We start from the raw sequence: 22,890 nt of genomic DNA on the forward strand, positions 1-22,890 counted from the left end.
GGGCAATGGAAAGTTAGTTCATAGGTTGGTACTAGGCTATCGGCCCTAGGGCCTATACATGCCTAGCTATGACAATTCCCTGGCTATGTCTTCCCACAATATTTACTTCCCTGGACCCCTGTCTAGCAGGGCGATTGACGTGATCCCGGGGTGAATTCCCTATCTCCCATCCAATCGTCAAGGTTCCAATTGAAGATGGCCAAGGAGGCACTCTGCTTGACATGTATGGGCAGTCTATTCCAGAGTCTGGGGAGTCTCTGGGTCAGGAACACATCCTTCCAGCATGTTTTGCTCATTGTGATGACAAGGTTTGGATCCCTGGAGTGTGTGGCTCTGAGGGATTGGGATTTCTTTAAATGTAGCATGTCCAACAGATCTTGGTTTGGCATGGCATTGTATGTTGAGCAGAGATTCCCTCTGAGTACACGATATGTGACAGTGTATAGCTGGATGATTTTCAGATGGTCAGCATAGGGCATCTGGTTTAGGCCTGTGATTCTTTTAGTGAGGTATGTCTGCAGCCTTTCTAGTTGTTGCAGAAGTCTTGTGAGGTACATACCAAACGGGGTGTTGTAGTTTGTATTGAGTCTACTGAGAGATGACTATAGTGGGACAATGGAATCCTTTTTCCTGGATGAAAAGCCCTTAGTGATGAGGTGTGCCACATAGGTGGATTTCCTGTCTGTTGTGGCAATGTGGTTATCAAAGGTGAGACCACTGTCCACCTGTGTCCCTAAGTCTCTTATCACACTTTAGGTGTTTAGTGTACTGCCACCTATGCAGTACCTCATGGGTACATGTCCCTTTCCAAAGGGGATAACTATACATTTCTTGGCATTGAGCTTGAAGCCATAGCTCAGGCACCAAGCATTTCTTAATGTAAGGCCCTTCTGTAGAATATCCACATCATGTGGGGATTCAATATTGGCTCCCAGTTTGCAGTCATCTGCGACCTTTGTTAGCCAGAGTCCCTTAGTGTTGGCCTGTACTTCAGAGTAGTAGATGCCAAACAAGAGCGGTCCAGTTGGAGTCACCTACTTTTACAGTGTGGGTTCTGTCAGTACGGCAGTTGGCAACCCATCAGGTGATGTAGGTATCAATGGCCAGATTAGTACCTTTATCTACTATTCCAGACTGGGGGATGTTGTCGAAGGCCTTGGCAAGGTCCGTATAGGCTGTGTGAACTGCCTTACCTTCGTCCACAGCTCTGTAGACTGACTCAAAGATGTCAGTCATGTTCAGGAGACATGATCAGTCCTTCACAAACCCAACCTGGGTGGGGTCCAGTGTTTGCAGGTTGCCTTTGTCTTTATTTATAAGTACCATGATAATACATTCCATGCCCTTGCAGATCAGGCACTTCATACTGCTGGGACGGTAGTTCCCAGGATCCAAGGTGGACCCCCCCCCTTGTGGACTGGGATAACTGTAGCTGTGCGCCACTCAGTGGGCATGAAGCCTGAGGTGTGGCTATAATTAGACATGGCACGTAGGTGAGGTGCCAGTTCATTTTGTAGTTCATGTAGTACACAGCACGTGATGCTGTCTGGTCCCCATGGATGCTGTTTTCTTAGCTCTGAAGACTGTGTTTTTTACCTGTGTGGCCATTATTACCAAAATCTGGCAATCTTTCAGTATTGAGATGGGCCCTTTAGGGGGTGGGAGGGGAGTGCAGTTGGCACTGAATCGATCTGTCAGGATTTTGGCAATATCCTTGGGATCAGAATATTTAGTGCCATCCTGTTGTAGCTCAGAGCAGATCTGTGCATTTAGATTCCTGACATAGCTATGGAATGGCTTGCAGTTGTCTTTGGCAGCTTTGGCTATATTATGTTCGTAACTAGATTTGGAGGATTTTATGAAGGATCTCAGCTTCTTACTGAGGCTGGTAAGGGAGTATTTTGCATCCTGGAAATTCCCTCTTTTCTGCAACAGTTTCTTCCTTTTGTTTTACAGTTTATGGCAGGAGACCACCACATTGGCTTCTTTTTCTTGGTGGGGAGCATCTTGGTTCTATTTGGGATGGCACAATTCATGCATGAGTGGATGTGCTCGTACAGTGCCTTAGTGTAGGATTCAGCAGTCATCCTTTCAGTTCCCATCTGTATGGGTGCCCTGACTTTAGTCACATCTGACATCTGTAGCTAGAAGTTGGCTTTGGAGATGTGTGTTACGAAGGTTTCCCTACTGGGGTGTGGGAGAGGGATGTGGATGTTAAGGGTGATTAGCTTATGGGCAGACCTGACCACCAATGGGGTGACCATAGGTGTGGAGCATTGATTTCCCATGTTGGCCATGTCTAGGATATTGGAGCCCCTGGTGGGACTATGGGTTACTTGATCCAGGGAATTGGGAATTATGACTTTCAAGAACCATTGGGCACACATGTTGGTACACAAGTAGCTTTCCCAGTTTAATGGCAGGGTAGTGTAAGTCACCCAGTATTAGGTTGTTTGATTGTATCATAATATTTTCCAGTATGTTTAGAAAGGTGTAGTGGGAATCTTGGGGCATGGTGGGGTTCTGTAGCAAGTGATACAATTTGGATTGCAGTCTTACCTAGTGTTAGTTGCACCGGGAGTATTTCAGATGCAGTGTGTTGGGCAGATAGCCTGGTGGTGTGAATATTCTTGGTGAATATGGACACATTTCCACTTTTAGTGTTTTGGTCCTGGTTTGGTAGCCAACAGGTGTGGTAAGAGCTGTACCTGGTACTGAAGGGGTGCTCTCTGGAGCCTTGGATCAGGTCTCTGTTACTGCACAGATATCGATTTTCTCTATTTTTAGGAGTGCCTAGTGACTGTGAATGGCCACAGAAGCACTGATACCTACACACACAGAGTTTCACAGTTGCCATGTCTGGGATTAGAGAACTCCTACATAACTAGTACATGACACTACAGCTTTACGCAGTTATAGGACGCACCATGGAGCTTACTGGGCTACTCTTTCCCCAAAGTTGTATTTTAAGGTGAATGATATCCCAAAGTAGGGCAATGGGGAGTGTAGTGACTGTGAATGGCCACAAAAGCATTGATCCATACACATACACACACACACACAGTTGCCATGTCTGGGATTAAAACTCCTACCTAACTAGTACATCACACTATAGCATTACGCAGTTATAGCACGCGCCATGGAGCTTACTGGGCTACTCCTTCCCCAAATGTGTATTTTAAGGTGAATGACATCAGTAGGCTTGCCAAAGTAGGGTGATGGGGAGTGCAGTGTGTGTGAATGGGCCATAAACCACTTATCTGGAAGCGCACACACAACACTCAGGCACACACAGGTTTATGTTTCACAGGTATGTGTATACAACTGCTAGATGAATAATGACTTATACAGTCATGTTACACAGTTATCACTAGCACCACAGACACTATAGTGCTGAGGGATACCAGAGGCAAATGTCTACAATGACAGACATTTGCACATCATGTGGTTTTAGCCAACTGGATGTGTGCTGGGAGGGACAGGTCTCATGATGGGAGACTGTTTGTCACTGTCACTCTCTTCCACACATCTATGTATGTGTAAGTTTGGCCTACTATAGTGTGTTGTCCTTGGATATATGTGTGTATTCCTATCCAATGTGTGTGCAAAGCATGACTGGTGTGCAATATGGACTGTGTGCAGAAACATCTGTAACTGTCAGATATGTATAGTCCACTGTTGTTGCCAGACATGGGCTTCATTTCTGTAAGTGTGGGAGCATGCCCAGTATGACCTTCCATTATTTTGTTGTCAGACATGGGCTTTGTTTCTCTAAGTGTGCGAGCATGCCCAGTATGACCTTCTGTACTGAATGTGTGAATCCATTTCAGGTAGGTTGTACTCCAGTGCAGGCTTTTGTGTTCTACACCTACAGCTAGCAACCTGTTTCTGTGGGATATCTGTAGATCGGCTGACAATGGGCAAAGGATAGTGGGTTACTGTAGGTAATTGTGTCTGTGCTGCTTCTGCTACATGGTTTTGGTGTTAGCAGAGATATTCAGACATATGTACTGTTTTACACTGTGATGTTTTATGTCATGAACTACTGTCAGGTATGCATATTTGCTTGCAGTAATTTCCTGGGGAACACAAGGTGAATGAAGCTGTGTCCTGTATTGTGGTCTGCAGCCTACATATTCTTGCACAATCATGCCATTCTGGAGGGGAAGCTACAGACACTTGCTGATGGGTCTGTGTAAATGGTTCAGCACCTTGGTACAGTGGTGGCTGAGGATCCCATGCTTGTACATCCATCGACATGACAGTATGGCCATATCCTGCTGTGGCCATACCTCACAGCTGTACAGATTCACACAGGTTACCCAGAGGCAGGGGCCATATTTCTGGTCATTACCCCTTCACATTGTGGTTTACAAGCAGGTTTGTAGCCACCCATTCCTGTGTTTGCAGGTAGGGATAGTATGTGCACATGGTTGAGTTTCAGACTTCACACACTCCATGGCATCCATGCTCTTACCCCCACCCCCCCGCCTTGTTATTCTATCCTCTTCCAAACATTATGCAAACAAGACCTGATAAGTTCCCTATATTTATCACTTCATCCCAGCAGCATTTTGGTATTTTGGTGTTGGTCCACAGTTCATGCAGTAGGACATGGTGGGCATGTTACTGGGATTTGTTAACATGGCCTTGATTTGGGTTCTGTGGACTGTGTTATGTTGTTATTTTGGAGTCCATGACATAACATACATTGGCAGTATGGTTGAGACACAGGCCTTTGGCATAGGACTGTAGGGCATTTGGTAGTGATGCAGGCCATCTGTAGCAGGCCGTTGCATTGTGCCACTCCTAAAGTCCCAGACTGCGAGCCACTATATTCTCCTGGGGTGACAGGGTAGGTGTGCAAGGTGTTAAGATCAATAGTTTCTGTCATTATTGCTCCAGTGGTGAGGATGCTGCTTACAGCTAGAGACAAACCTGCATGGGACACCTCTTCAGCATGCTGCATTCTGTTGGCTATTTCCATATGGAGGTGGGGGTCATATTGTACTCATTCCCAACAGCAGGGAATAAGACCTGTGAGGTACCTGTGGGTGATGGTGGGGTGAGCTGGGTGCATGTGTGCTATGGAAGCTACTTGCAGCTGACTCACAGATATACGTGGGGCATTCCACTTATGCTGGCTTGTGCAGGAACATCAGCAGTTTCTCAATACTTCATACCTGTGACCACTGTGGTCTGCCAGTGTTTGGCCAGACATCAGTAATCCATACTAGAAACCCAACTAATGTGTTGCTAACCTGTCTGTACATATCCAAAGGTGTGTCCATTTGACAGTAACATTTTATACACTGTCTAGGATACTTCCACCTGTGTACTGTTTGTATGTCTGGGCCCACATTCATGCCATGTCCATCTTTCAGATGGTGACAGATATTACATCCAAACAATTACTTTTGCTTACTGCTGGAATGTGTCTTGTTGAGATGCATTGTGTTTGGCAATGCAGTTGTGAGAAATTGGCCCAGTCATTGGCAGTACTGGCCAATGGCCACCAGGACAAACCTCATCATGCCTACATGCTGACCACTCTCACACAATATACAACGCACACCTATCTAACACACACAGCCCTGCATATTGTACACGTGCTACAATCTATCCTGCTACTTTGGCTGGCTCAGGTAATCAGTGCTCCACTGTTATTATACCTACACATACATCTTACTACATTTCTACATAGGATTGGGGGGGGGCACATCTGAAAACTATACACATTTGCTAAGACTGTACTGGTATTTCAGGTACTCTCATTTAATTCTGTATTCTGACCTATCATGAAGACTAGAGGCATATCAGTGTACTACAGTTCTTAGGTTTTACTGACCTACATTTCAGTTTCAGACTTCTTACCCTTCAGAACTAACATCCCACTGCCTGACCTGTTGTAGTCCGTCTGTATAGGTCTGGAGGGGGGCGGTTCTCCATAGCCATCAATCAGAGGACTTAGCACAGCCTTTCTTTGTTTTTGTCTATGCCTGTCCTCCTGGCTGAGACTGTTGTTGGGTATGTATGCCACCCTGACTGGCATGTGTGTGTCCTATGGACAGACATTTGGCCCACCACATTTCCTGCAGTGGGTTTTGTCACCTTGTCTAGTACTGGTTGCTATGGTGACACCAGTATTTGTTACAGATTTCATGCTGCCACTATAGGTGTCTACTATCTGCTGGCATCCCATTCAGCCACCCGATTCCCTTGCATGCTCACATTCATACCATAGATACAAGTAACAAAACATACTACTCCATTCAGCAATTGATAGGGAGAGTGACGTACCTTGTGGCTGTGCCAGTACTGAGGATGGTGCTGGAGAGCTGACTATGTCGGATGCACATAGCATACTCCCTTATACATGGTTAAGCACAGGTAGTGTCATGCTTGGCATCCCTTTTACTGTATGTGTGAGTCAGAGACAGGTGTCATTCCCTGTGTTCCTACCGTGTCAGTTTATGTGCTATGCGTTGCCTCTTTGTCAAGGCCTGGGCATAATGTGCACGCATCCTTCTGTCTACAGGGGCAGGCTCAGGTTGCTCCTCCTCTGAGTCACTCTGTGTCTGTGCAGGCCTTGGCAATGGTTGGGGGCTGTGTGGCCCTGCCCTGTGCTGTTCCTGCTGCAGCTGTTTCCACAGGATCATATTGTGTAGCATGGCACATATGATGACAATTTGGGTACATGTAGCTGGTGAGTACTGCAAGGCTCCACCAGATATGTCCAGGCACCGGAACCATGACTTGAGCATCCAAATCACACACTCTATTATGATTCTGGTCTGTGTGTGTGCCTCATTAAGGAGTTCTTGTTCAGGTGTGTGAGCATTTCTGATGGGTGTCATCAGCCACAGTTCCAGTGCGTAACCAGCATCCCCCACTAGGTGGCCATAAGGGATGTCCCCATTGGCAAATCTCTGGTACAGCTGCATCATATGCCAGATGTGGGAGTCGTGATAGCTTCCAGGGCAGCCAGCACACATGTTCATTATAATGCCCTGGGTATCTCACATAACCTGGCAGTTGATGGAGGGTAAGCCCTTGCGGTTGATGTAGACCCTACTTTGCTTGCTGGGTGGTGCTTTGATGTGTATGAGCGTGCAGTCTATAGCACCCACTACCTCAGGATATTCTGCTATTTGGTGGAAGAGACAAATATTGCTGGTCAACGCCTCAGGGGTGTTGTGGAAATATACGTGCTCACCGGCATGTGCTGACATGGCATCCAGGAACTGGTGGAGTACCCTGGATGCTGATGCCTGCGAGATCCCCATGATATCCCCAGTTTGCCTTTGGAAGGTACTTGTGGCTAGTATTCTTAGGCCTACACATACCTTGGTATCCACTGGGATAGGTTCCCCTCTGTTGGTTCTATGTGTGAGGTGTGGCTGGCATAGCTCAACAATTTGCTGTAGGAGGTCCCTGTCCACCCTAATAGCACTCCACTATCTCCAGCTCATGTAGCCCCTGGTAGGTTACCCTGGGTCTGTACACTCTTCTCCTTACTGTGGGTTGGTAATCAGCATTCTCACCTCCCCCACCCTCAGCCTCTTCCACATACTGATTTATGAAAGCTAATGGAGCCCCTTTCATTTTGTTGCTTTTATGTAACATTTCCCCGTTTGTGTACACCGGTGGTGTAGAGTTTGTGGGAAAGAACAGAGGGAAAGGTGTTTGCATAGTTTATAGTAGTGTGCTGTGCTGAGCTGGGCTGCTGCTTGTGTAATTGGCTGATTCTGATAAATTTCACCTGCCAGCTATGCTAGTTCTCCTTGATTACCTTCCTACTGCTGTTTTCCCTTCCCATTGCCTTCCTGTTTAAGCCCCGAGGCACGCAGCGCAAACACAGTGCTCAGATGTTCACGGAGCTATTTCCTGGTTTACTTTTTTTTTGTTTAAAACATGGTGCATGGCGTGCACACCCTTTTAGGCTTACAGTATATGCCAGACACACCCCTCTATGATGTCAGCAAGCTATTAGGCTTGCACCATGTTCTTTCTGCACCTACACAGTTGAGTGCAGGCTAGCCATGAGGGGAAATCTGGGATTCAGTATCATTCCTCTCATTTGCATAGGATTGCCTGCTAATGCCTATTTATAAGTCCCACACTGAGCCTTCCCCCTTAGCAACCACTATTCACTCACCTCGTTGTCTTCTGTCTGCCATTGACTTTAATGGCAAAATTGTAATTTTGCCGGGAAAGCTTTATTTCAAGGTTTTTCTGTTATTTTCCGTCCGATCCTGTTTGCTTGAAGCTGCCCTGCGCTTAACCGTCCAAAATCGGCCAAAAAGGCCAAAAAAAAAAGTTAATTTTTTTGTTTTTGCAACTGTTATCCATGCCACTGGCCATATATTTGGCCATTGGCATGCTTTACAAATTATATACACTCTTTACTTGGAGCTGTCATGGCTCCGTTTTGTAGTTTGCAGAAATGTTACCGAGAAAATTTCTGCAGGTTACACTAGTCCTGCACGGACGGCTGATAACTTCATGGATCACAGATTCACCTCATTTGCATGGTTTTTACTTGCAAATGGGGTAATTTGCATACAGGAGCTGTGGCCGTGCAAGAACAGTGCAGGAGTGCTCGTACGTCCCGAGAGCTTGTTCCTGGATCTCTCGGCGGCCATATTGCCTGCAGCAGCTCCTGCACTATTCCTGCATGCTGTGCAGAGCTTGCTGAATCCTGGGGATGATGTTATAGGCATGTATACAGGCAAGCCACTGGTGGGTTTTTACTGCATAATTCTACAGTTTTTGGCATAAGAAAATTGTGTGAAAACAAACAATGTTATCTCTTGAAAAAGTCTTGTGTAAATAACAGACAAACGCTAAAACAGTCCTTTTTTTCCCAGTGTTGATCATCAGTGAATAAAAATCAAATTCTATGCAGTACAGTTATTGCAAAGGAATACATGGACAGAAAAGTAATAACACTCCCACTGGTAAGGCCAAAGTTGGCGTATACTGTGCAGTTATGGAGGCCTTACACAGAAATGAAAGATACAATGCCGGAAAGGTGGAAAAACAGTGACTAAGACGGTGTCATCTACTGAAAGTTTGATCTACAGAGAAATACTAGGAAAGCTCAACCTTTTTCACTTGAAAAAAGAAAAGACGAGGACACTGGATCTGGAGATATAAGACACTGACTGGGAAATGTGAGGAGGTTGTACTATAAAGGAAGGAGAAAGCACAGAAGAAAAAGTTACTGTCCAAATATCAAGGGAACACAGTTTAACCTTTGCATGAGAAATTGTTTGAGTCCAGAGGAGGTGGTTGAGAAGTGGAACCAGTTACCACAAAGGGTAGTAGAAGCAAAGCTATCTGCAGCTTAGGACTTCTGCAATACTTCAAATGAAGGCAGCAAGGCAACTGCTTTAATCTGGATGTACAAATATAACCTCAATTAAATGTCTCCTTTTGCCAGCTAGTTTATTTGATGTGACTGTAATGCAATATTCTTGAGCTTCTAATTGGGCTCTTTTAAAGACCAGAGCCTTCTGTCTTTTTCTTAGCCTGCCCTATATGAACTCCTAGAATTAAATGGAAACACATGTAGTCAGTATATCCTTTAAGAATATATGTTACAAAAAATATATTTTGTATATATATATATATATATATATATATATATATATATATATATATATATATATATATATATATATATATATATATATATACACACACACACACACACACACACACACACACACACACAGGTTTTTGTGAGATAAAAAAATGAGATCACTCACAGTAAATCATTTCAAAACTTTTCCCATCTTTAATGTGACCTATAACCTGTACAATTCAATTGAAAAACAAACAAACCTGTTAGGGAAAGACTATAAAAAATAAAAAAAACGTACAATAAACTGGTTGCATAAGTGTGCACACCCTTAAATTAATACTTTGTTGAAGTACCTCTTGATTTAATTACAGCATTCAGTCTTCTTGGGCGTCTATCAGCATGGCAGATCTTGACTTGGCAATATTTACCCACTTTTCCTTGCAAAAGTGCTCCAAATCTGCCAGATTGCGAGGGCATCTTTTGTGCACAGCCCTCTTCAGGTCACCCCACATATTTTCTATTTAATTTAGGTCTGGGCTCTGGCTGGGCCATTCCAAACCTTTAATTTTCTTCTGATGAAGCGATTCTTTTATTTGGATGTATGCTTGGGGTCACTGTCGTGTTGAAAGGTGAAATTCCTCTTCATCTTCAGCTTTCTAGCAGACCCCTGAAGGTTTTGGGCCAAAAGTGACTGGCATTTTGAACTGTTCATAATTCCCTCCACCTTGACTAAAGCCCCAGTTCCAGCTGAAGAAAAGCAACCCCAAAGCATAATACTGCCACCATCATGCTTCACCGTGGTCATGGTGTTCTTTTGGTGATACAAAGTGTTGCTTTTGAGCCAAACGTACCTTTTGGAATTGTGGCCAGAAAGTTCAACCTTGGTCTCATCAGGCCATAACACATTTTCCCACGTTTTTGAGAGACGATGTATTGTTTTGCAAATTTTAGCCAGGCCTAGCTGTTTTTCTGTGTAAGAAAAGGCTTCCGTCTTGCAACCCTACCCCACAGCCCAGACATATGGAGAATACGGGAGATCATTGCCACATATAGTACATACCCAATACTTACCAGAAATTCCTGCAGCTCCTTCAGTGTTCTGCTGTAGGTCTCTTGGCAGCCTCCCTGACCAGTTTTCGTCTTGTCTTTTCATCGGTTTTAGAGGGACGTCCAGTTCTTTGCAACATTACTGTTGCCCCATATTTTCTCCACTTTTTGATGACGGTCTTCACTAATTTCCATGGTATATCCAATGCTGGGGAAATTTTTTTGGACCCTTCTCCTGAATGACACCTTTTAATAATGAGATCCCTTTGATACTTTGTAAGCTCTCCATGAACCGTGGCTTTTGCTGTAGCAGGCAATTGAGTAAATGTCAGGAAAATCCTACTAGGACAGCTGAATTTTATTTGGGATTAATCAGACTCTCTTTAATTGATGGCAGGTGTGTACTCAAGAAGACTGAATGCTGTAATTAAATCAAAAGGTTCTTCAACAAAGTATTAGTTTAATGGAGTGCACACTTATGCAACCAGCTTATTGTACATTTTTTATTTTTTGCATTTTTTCCCCAAGAGATTTGTTTGTTTTTCAATTGAATTGTACGTCATAGGTCACATTAGAAATGGGAAAAGTTTTGAAATGATTTATTGTGGTCTCATTTTTTTATATCACAAAAACCTGGCATTTTAACAGGGGTGTGTACACTTTTTATATCCAGTGTGTGTGTGTATACATTATATATATATATATATATATATATATACACACACATATATATATCTTTTTTTCTGATTAAAGTTTTGCCTTCACTAGGTCTGCCACACTTTGTTTTGGCAGGACTGTTTTGCCTTGACAAAATACTAGTCTATAAAGAAGGCAAATTACATTTCTAGGTCTTACATTAAATGAAAACATATTTCTCGGAAGATGCCAGCAACAGTTAGCCTTTCAAATAAGGAAAGCTAATTATGTTACAAATGGGGTTAACCTACACACTGGACACAGTATCTAAGTGTTTTCTTTGGCACCATTGCTTTGGATAGAAATCTACTGCAACTGGAAACATCACTCTGTCCACTTGAAGTCATCTGTTGTCAGGTTCTGGGTAAGAAGACAAAAACAGAATAGGTTCCCACAATGGCTTACATATTCTACACCCACTGAGACAACTCACTGATGACTGACAGAACCAAGAGAAGAATCAAAATAGTAGTGAATTATGTAACAAATATAAAAGAACTGGAAGTGGTACAGTATGTCTGGAAAAGGGTAGGAGCAAATTATATAGAAAAAAATGAGAAATGTGGGAATAATACATGCAGAATAACGTTTTGGAGAAGGAATTAGGTTTAAGGGAAGACAGGAACTGAATGAGCTATGTAATGTTCAAGTAACAGTCACTGTGTAAAAGACAATATGTGATGTATAATGTTTGCAACCGAAAATATTTTTTTTCATTTATATAAATTTATGATTGCTGATGTCATATGTGATAATTCAATAAAGACGTTTCTTGTTTTGTTTTTTGTTTTTTAAAGGATGATTTCCAGATTCTGTGACTTGATCTCTAAACTTCTGCAACAATGAATTTCCTTCATACACAGCATGCAGGGTTGGCCTTTGCTCAACTGGTACCTTAGGTAAAAGGTCCCCACAGTGCCACCACACACACACATACCACCTGTTGACCCCATCCTGGTCTACCTACACTGTCCAGATTATTTTTTTTCATCTTTTTTATCACAGTTTGTCTTACTCTTCATTTTTCCCTGTACTTATTCAACATATTTTAAAGAAACCATTTCTTTACTACAACAAAATAAACAAATAAATACTGGAAAAGCACCCCCTGCTACAGCAGCGCCCTAGGTGGCTGCCTAGTTGGCCTATGCCTAAGGCTGGCTATCATAGCAGGGCATTTTGTATAATAAGACTGTTATGACTTGATCTTGAGAAAAATCAGTTCAGGCAAAACAGCAGAGTTTCTTGGCAACAAACTAAAAGGAGACTGCAGCTTGAATTTTCTCTTTAGATAGGAACATATAATATCAAACTAAGAGTGTGCGCAACATCTGACTGCTCTTTGTTGACTGGCAATGTTGTGGGACTGAGGAAAAAAGTCGAGTTAAATCACTCAAAATAGTATCTCTAGACTGGGGAATAAGGTAATTATAGATTAGTGGTCCCAATACATTTTGTGTCATGACCCACCCCTAACAATCAATATCAGTTTTTGTTAGTACTTTTACAGAATGTCATATACATTTATTTCACTGACAATGTTGCACACAGCGGTAAGGCTTACACAATCTCACTTCCAAGTCATATATTCTTATTTGCAGAGTCTATTAATTGCATGCATGATTTTAGTGAGAAAATGGCCATCTTCAAAAGATAACTTGTTTAATTGCTTTGCCTTTATGGTAGACATAAAGAAAATGGGTGTCCCACAAATTGGTAGACGAGAACGGCAGTACTGCGGTACACATCTTTTGTCAGTAAGACATAACTTCTTCAAAGATCTATTGCACTCAATTTCAATCTGGCCACTCTCTTTGCTGCCAGGAAAGGCTGAGTCCACAATGAATGGGTTACAAATCCAGTCACTGCTGCAAGATTCCAATTTCAGAAAGCAACTGGAAAATTTCCTTAATAGCACTGATAGGTGGCAATCATACCTCTCAACTGTACAGATTTTCGCAGAATGTCCAGCTTTTTGCCTCATATTTTTGGTCCACTTTTCATAAAATTGTGGTTTTCTGGCAAATTGGTGGCAAATCATTAAAGACTGAAGTTAGAAAATAGTGACAGACACGATTTTAAGACTTCATATCCTTTAGAAAATTCATGCTAGTGCAAAAACCTGTTATTCTATCAACATTCTAAGTCTGTAAGAGTAATATTAAAAATATGTCCCTATGTTTGGGCCTTTGTCCCGATTTCTTGCACTAAGAGGTTGAGAGGTAGGGATGTCTCCTATCAGCCACAACAGAAATTCTCTGCTATGCTTAAAACAGGTGAAGCTAAATGGAAGCACTAGCGCAACACAAAAGAATATTATAGCAATAACCCACACCTGGGTGCAGCTAATGCTGGATTTACCCACGGTTGGTGTGGTTTGGTCATGAGGGCGAAGCCCGAGTGGCCAAACAAAGCCAACCGTGGGTAAATCCAGCATTACCCACACCCAGAAGTGGGTTATTGCTATTATACAATGACATTATTTAAGAAAAAAAATAATTACTTTTCTTAAGTAATGGCATTGTATAATGCCTCCTTGCTGCCCTTCCGCAGCTATCTGGTATTCTGTGGCAGTTCTGATGTACTGTGCATGTGCATGCCTACGCAGTACATCAGAGCTGTGGGCATAAGCAACGGGGAAAGCAATATCTCCATTGCTTTTTAAAAACTGTTTCGCTATGTTAAATGAGTTTAACATAGCGAGACAGCTTTAAAAAAAGCAACGGAGAATCTCCGTTGCTTTTAAATGTCTCGCTATGTTAAACTCGTTAACATAGCGAGATAGTGAAGCAACGGAGATCTTGCGTTCTCCATTGCTGAAGAAAGAGTTATAGTAATGGAAAAGTCCGGCGACGGACCTTTTTCCATTACTATAACTCTGATTTACAACGCGCACGCTGACCAGTCAGCGTGCACATTTTTGAATATTTAATGGGGGGTTGTTGTATAATTCCCTTTTTTGTATATTGAATGAAATGTACCATTTCCAATAACCACAACAGCAATGTGTAATGTTAATTTTAATACTACATTATGGAAACACCCCCCCCCCCCCCCCGGGAAAAAAAAAAACTTGCAAACTTTCTTTTCCACCTTTCACTCTAAAGAACATATATGCCCAAATGCAGGGTTAAAAACTGACATCAGCTTGCTGTGTCATTGTTCATTAAGCTCAAAGGGACACAACAGGACAGTTATGTTTTGTCACTATATGACTGGAGACACAGCCAGTTTTCTGTCAGCATGAGCTCTTGCACTGGAAGAAATTTAAATCACATTTATAATATGTATATCTGTTGCATCCTGAAGGTATGCAACCTAGGGTGAGACTATTTCAAGGTCCATTTGAGTGTTACATATATCTTTATATTTTGAGGGGGATTTGTCACTGCAGTCCCTACCTCATAGACAGGCAGCCATTTCAGAATGCACTGCCTGAGTAAAGACATTTTAGAAGGCTTTGAATAATAACCATGAGTTACAGATAAGCTGTGGCTTTCAAACTAAATGTCAAAGTTTTTTTTTTTTTTTATCTTCAGAAGACTTACTTATTATACCAATATGGCCCACAATTTGGAAACTATGGGTCAAGATATGGGTAAATGTTACATTTCTCTGTGCTGCAACTGAAGACAAGACATCTAAAAAAAACATTCCTGAATCAAGGTATCAATGAGAAACAGAAATGGTTCTCACCCACCCAAAGCAGAGATACCTCTTTTCTATGGCCTGCAAATGGGTACATGCCAGTAAACATCTTAGGTTCATAGGTAATACAACAGGCTAATATCCCATGGGGTCTTTTTAAGCCAAGCCATGCTTCCCAAATGTATATTACAATTTTTGAAACCCTAGTGTTACTTTAAGGGGTATATGTAGTCTTGGACATGAGTGGTGAAGCATTTATAAGTTAACTCTGTCTGCTAAATACATAGGTTCCAGACCACATTTTTTATTCCCCATCCACTGCTCAAAGTTATGGTTGAATTGGGTTAGGGAATAACTCTGTTTTCACTAGGACAGGAAACCTGTTCCAGAGAAGAGGTAATCTCTGAGACAAATATCTGTTCCTTTAATATATGCTATTTATATTCTCTGAAATCTAAAGCAACCATGCAAGTTTCCTGAGGTTAAACGTCAAAAGATTCTACTTGTAGCATAAGAAAATCATGACTTCGAAGCTATGCTGACAGTAATTCTACATTTGCCTGACAGACAAAATTTTATAGTGTCTCGTACCTGAGGAGGTCCTGAAGGTGTCACTGGAGAGTCATCTTCACCGTAGCTCAGCTTGTGCAGTCGGAAGGCAGGAGTAGCACCAACTTTCTTCTTCAGCAATTCAAGAGGGAAAGTCTGTAGGTCCTGTATATTACTTATTGCAAGTGAAGCAAGGCGTCTGGCTGTACCTGGGCCAATACCTGAGTGAGCAAGTTAATTTTTTTAAGTTCAGTTATGTAGATGAACCTTGAAATTAAATGGTAGCAAGGTCATGACAATGTATTTCCATACAACACCCCAACATTTTTCCATTACAAATGCTGTTTCTGCAGTTCCGAACTACTTGGGCAAAAGGAAAACCGTGAGAGCATTCTAGCTATTTAGGTACACAGCCTGTCTAGGTAAATTAGCATAAGTGCTCAGCATATCACTTAATCATCAAGTGGGGCCCTCTGTTGTAGATAAAAGCTGGGAACTTCTTTCAGATAAACCTCACTTGACATAGTTCTTTAAATCTCAAACTGTTGCACTTGGAAGTGCATATGTCCCCTACTGGTCCACAACGGCATCAACACACCAATAAAACAGCATATGCTCAGCTCTCCCCTCCCCAGTTCTGTGCCCATTGAACTTGAAAGAATAACAAAAACATTCATCAACTTGCAGCGTTAAAGGGGCATTATCTCGTTCTTGAAACTGCATTTCTTCCTCGGTTCGAAGACGAAGCACTCTCAGTCATGCAATTAATCCCCTCCCATTTTCTTATGTCAGTCATGACGTTCTCGCAATACCACCCACAACATTAACTTACTTTAAAAAGGTGTGCAAAGCTCTATTCCAGTCCGGTTTTTGTTCCGTCTGGAATCAGAGACTATTGTTTGTGTTCCCTGCTTCGCACACAGTGCTTATTACAGCTTTCAAGTTTGTTTTTTTGCACTGCTTCAGGTAAATCTTCATCTGTTAACGGATTTCATTATTTTCCGTATTATCTGTGTTTTATCTGATATCTGCTGTATCTGACTGCAGGATTGCACTAAAAGTTACTCTGCAAACCTGCAATATGCCACTTGTAATAAATGTTTCTGCAAGTAGTAGTTCAAGTACTAAAAGTCTGTTACTGTAACCTTTCTAGTACAGTTAATGGAAAGCACTGTGCATGCATTATTTCTTAATACTGCACAGGGAAATGGATAAAATGTAGTTGAGTCAAGCACGGTTTATTGAACTGTAATGTTTTGCACTACTTTTTGTTTTAGATTTTTAATCTTAATACATGCATTGTATTTAAGTGTCCACTCTATATTTTTTCTGCAGGGCATATCATGGCAGTCATTCCCTTAGTGGTAGTCTCCCATGTAATGTTTTGTAATCAATAACTGCTATACAGATTTGCGGTATGCAGGACCAACCAGGAAACAGATAGCCTTTCGAAACCTTGTTTTGCAATTGCATGTTTCTGACAGGGCTTTCGCCAAGAAAAGTACAGTTGTGTACACTTACCATAAATGTAGATGTTCGAGTGTATTCACTGTTGCAGTCATCACATTTGGGTCATCTGCCTGCAGGTAGCCCTCAGCCGGCCTGAATACCAGAGTCTTGGATTCCTGCTTCAGATGCTGTCGCTTCTTCCATGACATCAGGTCGTCAGGGGTATAAAACATGCAGCTGATGCCATTACATCAGTTTTTCTTGCCCCAGATGTCAGGTGCCCCCACAATGGGAAGCAATTATATGTTATGGTACACCTCCATCAAAAAGCAAATACACCAGAAAGCTTAAATACACCGAACAAGAAGGAAAGGTAGAGCCAAGAGAAGTCAGGGGACTGCAGGGAGGGTAATCAACTGCAACAGTGAATACACTCGAACATCTATATTTATGGTAAGTGTACACAACTGTACTAGGTTCTTCGTGTTTCACTGTTGCAGTCATCACATTTGTGTTGATTCCCAAAGCTAAGGAAAGGAGGAGGAAGTTAAAGAACATTAGGGCCAGCTATTATACCCTGCAAGACTGCAGTGGCAAAACCAGCTCTGGATTCAGAAAAAATAGGCATGTGATAATGCCTGGTGAAGGTATGTACAAAGCTCCAGGTAGCAGCTTCTAGGATGTCCATGGTAGGGACTCCTCAGAGAAAGGCTGTAGAGGTAGATGCAACCCTGGTGGAATGTGATCTTATCCCCTGTGGGGTAGGTTTTCCATGGTGCTTATAGCAGAAATGAATGCAATGGGCTATCCATTTAGAAATGGTTTGCTTTGAAATGGCCTTCCCCTCTGCCTCTGCAGCAAAGCCAACTAGCAGCTGTTCAGATTTTCTGAGAGGCTTAGTCCTGTCCAAATAGAAACTAAGTTGTCTGTGCACATCCAAAGAATGCAGTATTTGTTCTCCTTTGTTTTGTGGATTCGGGAAAAAGGTGGGCAAATGAATGGACTAATTTGGGGCCACACTAGATACCACCTTGGGCATAAAGGAAGGATTGGTCCTGTGGGAAACCCTGTCTGCATGGAAGATAATGAAGGGCTCCACTGCCATGAGGGCCAGTAATTCAGACACTCTTCTTGCAGAAGTGATGGCTAGAAGGAAGGCTGTTTTCCAAGAAAGGAATTTCAACTCTGCAGTTGCAGCTGGCTCAAAAGGAGGGAGAGTGAGCTTTTCCAATACAAAGTTGAGGTCCCAGGCTGGAGTAGGGGCTCTCCTGGGGGATCTTAAATTCTTGGCCCCTCTGAGGAATTGCTTTAGCAGAGGGTGAGAGAAGATGGGTGGTTCAGTATTATAATGTGCTGAAATGGCAGAGGCATGAATTTTAATTGACGAGAAGGATGGGCCCTTGTGGAGCATTTCTGTTAAGTACTGAAATATATGAGGTAAGCTGGGCACCGTTGTGCCCATCCCGAGTCTGGCTCCAGGAACAGTATCTCTTCCACTTTTCAGCATATGATTTTCTAGTACTACGCCTCCTTGCCTCCAGAATGACATCTAGCACCTGCTTTGTGAGGGATGCTATTGGAGAGCTCAAAGAATTAGCCAGGCTGCAAGGTTCAGGGTTTGAAGCTGAGGGTGCAGAATCTGGCCCGCCTGTTGGGAAAGCAGAGAAGGGGTCTGAGGCAGGTGCCATGGTTCCAGCATCACACTGCTGGAACCATGGCAGGTGCCATGGTTCCAGCAGTGTGATAATGCGCAGGGGGGGGGTACCAGTGCTGGCGTGACCAGTATGGTGCAATCAGTATAGCCCTTGGCTTGTCCTGTTTGATCTTTAGCAGAACCTTCTAGAGGAGAGGCAGAGGGGGAAAGGCATAAACCAAGAGGCTTTTCCAGGTAAAGGACAGGGCATCCACTTTCCAAGCTTGACTGTGGAAAGTCCTTGTGCAGAATTTGTCCAATTGGTAGTTCTGAGGGGAGGCAAACAGGTCTATCTCTGGAGTCCCCATTTGTTCCTCAAGAGTCTGAATATCTTTGGTTCCAGTTTCCATTCGTGTGGGTCCATGAGATTTCTGCTTAGGTCGTCTGCCAGAGAATTTAGCTTGCCTGGCAGAATTGAGCCTGTAGGTGCACTTGGTAGCTCAAGGCTGTGTTCCACAGAGCCATGGCTAGTCTGCAGAGAGGACATAAGTGGGATCCCGCCTGCTTGTTTATGTACCACATAACTGTAGTGTGGTCTGTCTTTACCAATAATTGTCCTGGAAGAATGTGGTCTTTGAAGGCCGTCAGGGAATTCTGTACAGCTAACATTTCTTTTTGGTTGCTATGCAGGTGCATCTGTCTCGGGTTCCATTTGCCCTGAATGCACTGCCCTGCCAAGTGAGCCCCCCATGCATAGACTGATGCATCTGTTTGGGCAGCAGGGGGTAGAGTGAAATGGAGCCCCTTGTTCTGGTAGCAGGCCTCTGCTCACCAAAGGAACTCTATCTTTACACAAGGAATGATAGGAATCATTGATTCCAGGTCTTGAGAATGTTGAAACCATAGGCTTTTAGATACCATTGTAGTTTCCTCATATGCAGTCTTGCATATGGAATTAGTTGAATGCAAGAGGCCATGAACCCCAGGGCTTGCAGAATTTTCCTTGCAGATAGCTGGGTTTTTGTGGCCTGTAGTTTGAAGTAGGTTGTCAAATAAACTTGTTTCTCTGGAGTGAGGAAAGCCAGCTGGGAAGTTGTGTTCAAGCTTGCTCTCAGGAATACAATCTGTTGGCAGGGTACTAGATGAGATTTATTTTAGTTTATGGTGTATCCCAGTGAGGTTAGAAGTTTCTTTACAAATGCCAGATGTTTTAATAGCAAGTCCAGGCTTTCTGCCTGAATCAGACAATCGTCCAAGTATGGGTATATCTGAATATTTCTCTGCCTGCAAAAAGCAATGGCTGGAGCTACACACTTTGTGAATACCCTGGGCACAGTAGATAAGCCAAAGTGCAGAGAAAGTACAGTTTTGTACCTACCATAAATGTAGATGTTCGAGTGCTAATACAGCTGCAGTCATAACAGATGGTTCTCCTGCCGTCAGGCGGGTCCTCGGTCGGACGAATTCCAAAGTCTAGGTCCGGCGTCGGTTGTCATCGCTTTCTTTCCTGACGTCAGTGCGACAGGGGTATATAAGACACAGCCGACGCCATTTTCTTCAGTCTTTCTTGCCCCAGATGTCAGGTGCCCCCAGAAGGAAGGCAATATATATAAAAAAAAAAAAAAATATATATATATATATATATATATATATATATATATATATATATATATATATATAATATATAATCATGCATTACAATATAATCAAAACCAGTAGTTGCAAGCAAATACACCATAGAAGGATAACCCAATCAAGTTGTAAGATGAGGAGTTAGCCACTAGGTCTGTACCCAGAGGGGAAGGAGGGAGGGAAACCTGGACTGCAGCTGTATTAGCACTCGAACATCTACATTTATGGTAGGTACAAAACTGTACTATGTTCATCGTGCATACAGCTGCAGTCATAACAGATGGGTAGAATCCCAAAGCTACGCACAGGGTGGTAGGCACTAGGTGGAACTGGGAGGAGCCAAAATGCCCTGCAACACAGCAGTAGCAAAGCCTGCTCTAGTTTTGGAGTATAAAGGTAGGTGCTAGTGTTTAGTGAAGGTATGCACAGAACTCCAAGTGGCTGCCTCCAAAATATCTTTGGTAGGGACTCCTCTGAGGAAGGCTGCAGAGGTAGCTGTGGCCCTTGTGGAGTGGGATCTGATGCCTGCAGGTACAGATTTACCATGAAAGGAGTAACAAAACTGTATGCAGTGGCCTATCCATTTCGAAACTGTCTGTTTGGAAATTGGCTTCCCTTGAGCTCCTACAGCAAAGGACACAAAGAGTTGTTCTGATTTCCTGAAAGGCTTTGTTCTGTCCAAATAGTAATGTAGCTGTCTATGGATGTCTAAGGAATGTAGTAGCCTTTCCCCTTTGTTTTGAGGATTGGGGTAAAAGGTAGGTAAGTGTATGGCCTGATTTAAAGCTACCCTGGATACTACCTTAGGCATAAATGACGGGTTGGTTCGTAGGGAAACCCTGTCCTGATGGAAGATGAGAAAGGGCTGCACAGCCATGAGGGCTTGTAGTTCCGAAACACTACGAGCTGAGGTAATGGCCAGAAGGAAAGCTGTTTTCCAGGACAAATATTGCAAATCTGTTGAGGTAGCTGGTTCAAAGGGAGGCAATGTTAATTTTTCTAGAATGTAATTAAGATCCCAGGCTGGTATTGGTTGTTTCCTTGGAGGTCTTATATTCTTAGCCCCTCTGAGGAACTGTCTTAAGAGTAGGTGAGAGAATAAGGGTGGATCAGTGTTGTATTCTGCAGAAATGGCTGAGGCATGAATTTTGATGGAGGAAAATGAAAGTCCATTGTTCAACAGCTCAGCTAGATACTGTAATATCTGAGGCAAATTCAGTTTTCTAGGATCCTGGCCTTTTTTCTCATTCCAAGCGCAAAACCGTTTCCATTTTGCGGAGTAAGCCTTCTAGTAGATGGCCTTCTGGCCTCCAAAATGACATCCTGCACCTCTTTGGAGAGTAGGGTCTGTTGGGGTGTTAAGGAATTTTCCATGCAGCCAGATTGAGTGTTTTCAGCTGACTGTGAAGAGTTTTGTAGCTGTGCTGAGTCAGTAGAAGAGGCATTGGAGGTAGGGTCCAGGGAGGAGTATGTGTTAGGCTCCTCAGGAGTGGGTACCAGTGTTGTCTTGGCCAGTCTGGAGCAATCAGTATCATCTTCGGTCTGTCTGCTCTTGCTTTCAAGAGCACCTTGGGCAGAAGAGGCAAAGGTGGGAAGGCAAACTGTCCATGCTGCCCAACTGAAAGAAAGGCGCCCACTCTCCAGGCCTTTGGATGGAAGGTCCTTGAGCAGAACTTTGTCAATTGATGATTCCTGTGGGAGGCAAAGAGATCTATGTCTGGCCTTCCCACGCTTGGATTATCTTTGTAAACACTTGAGGATGCAACTTCCATTCATGTGGGTCTGTCATATTTCTGCTTAGATTGTCTGCCAGCGTGTTTTCCAATCCTGGCAGGTACTGTGCTTGAAGTTCGATTTGCCATTCCAGAGCCAAGTTCCAAAGTGACATGGCTAGCCTGCACAGGGGGTATGAATGTGTTCCTCCTTGTTTGTTTATGTACCACATTACTGTGGTGTTGTCTGTTCTTATCAATAATTGCCCTGGATGCAGGAGGTCCTTGAAAGCTGTAATTGCATTTATCACTGCTAGCATTTTCTTTTGATTGATGTGAAGGTGCTTTTCCTTTTGGGACCATCTGCTCTGAATGCACTTGTCTGTCATGTGTGCCCCCCAGGCGTAGTCTGAGGCGTCTGTTGTGATGACTTGATTTGCTTGAGGCTTGCAGAATGGTAGACCTGTGTTTGTTTGGCATGCTTGGGCCCACCATAGAAATTCCTTTTGCAAACATGGGATTATTGGTATTATTGTTTCCAAACTGTGGCTGTGTTGAGACCATAGGTTTTTTAGGTACCACTGAAGTTTCCTCATATGCAACTTTGCACATGGGATTAGAAGAATGCAAGATGCCATGAAGCCCAGAGCCTGCAGGATTTTCCTTGCAGTTAGCCTGGTACAATTTGCTAGTATTTTGAAGTACTGAGTTAGTTGCCCCTGTTTTTCTGGCGTAAGATAGGCCATCTGGGTGTTTGTGTCCAAGTTGGCACCCAGGAAAGTTATTTTCTGAGATGGTGTTAGCCTGGATTTCTCTTTGTTGACTGTGTATCCCAGAGAATTCAATAACCGTGTTACATAAGCCAGATGTTCCAGAAGTATGTGTTTGCTGTCCGCTTGGATCAGGCAATCGTCCAAATAAGGGTAAATTTGTAT

At 43.1% G+C, this 22,890-nt stretch overlaps 1 protein-coding gene across 2 annotated transcripts in view; it reads right to left on the reverse strand.

The window, feature by feature from the left end:
• Positions 1 to 22,890, reverse strand: part of POLI (DNA polymerase iota) — an 869,655-nt gene that overhangs the window by 225,986 nt on the left and 620,779 nt on the right. For both annotated transcript variants that reach the window (XM_044075156.1, XM_044075163.1), the window contains one exon: positions 15,572 to 15,750. In XM_044075156.1, coding sequence (XP_043931091.1) covers positions 15,572 to 15,750 — 179 coding nt within the window. The remainder of the gene's footprint in view (positions 1 to 15,571; positions 15,751 to 22,890) is intronic.

Source organism: Protopterus annectens, chromosome 1.part1, assembly GCF_019279795.1.
Source record: "Protopterus annectens isolate FY-2018-M chromosome 1.part1, PAN1.0, whole genome shotgun sequence".
Lineage (NCBI taxonomy): Eukaryota > Metazoa > Chordata > Ceratodontiformes > Protopteridae > Protopterus > Protopterus annectens.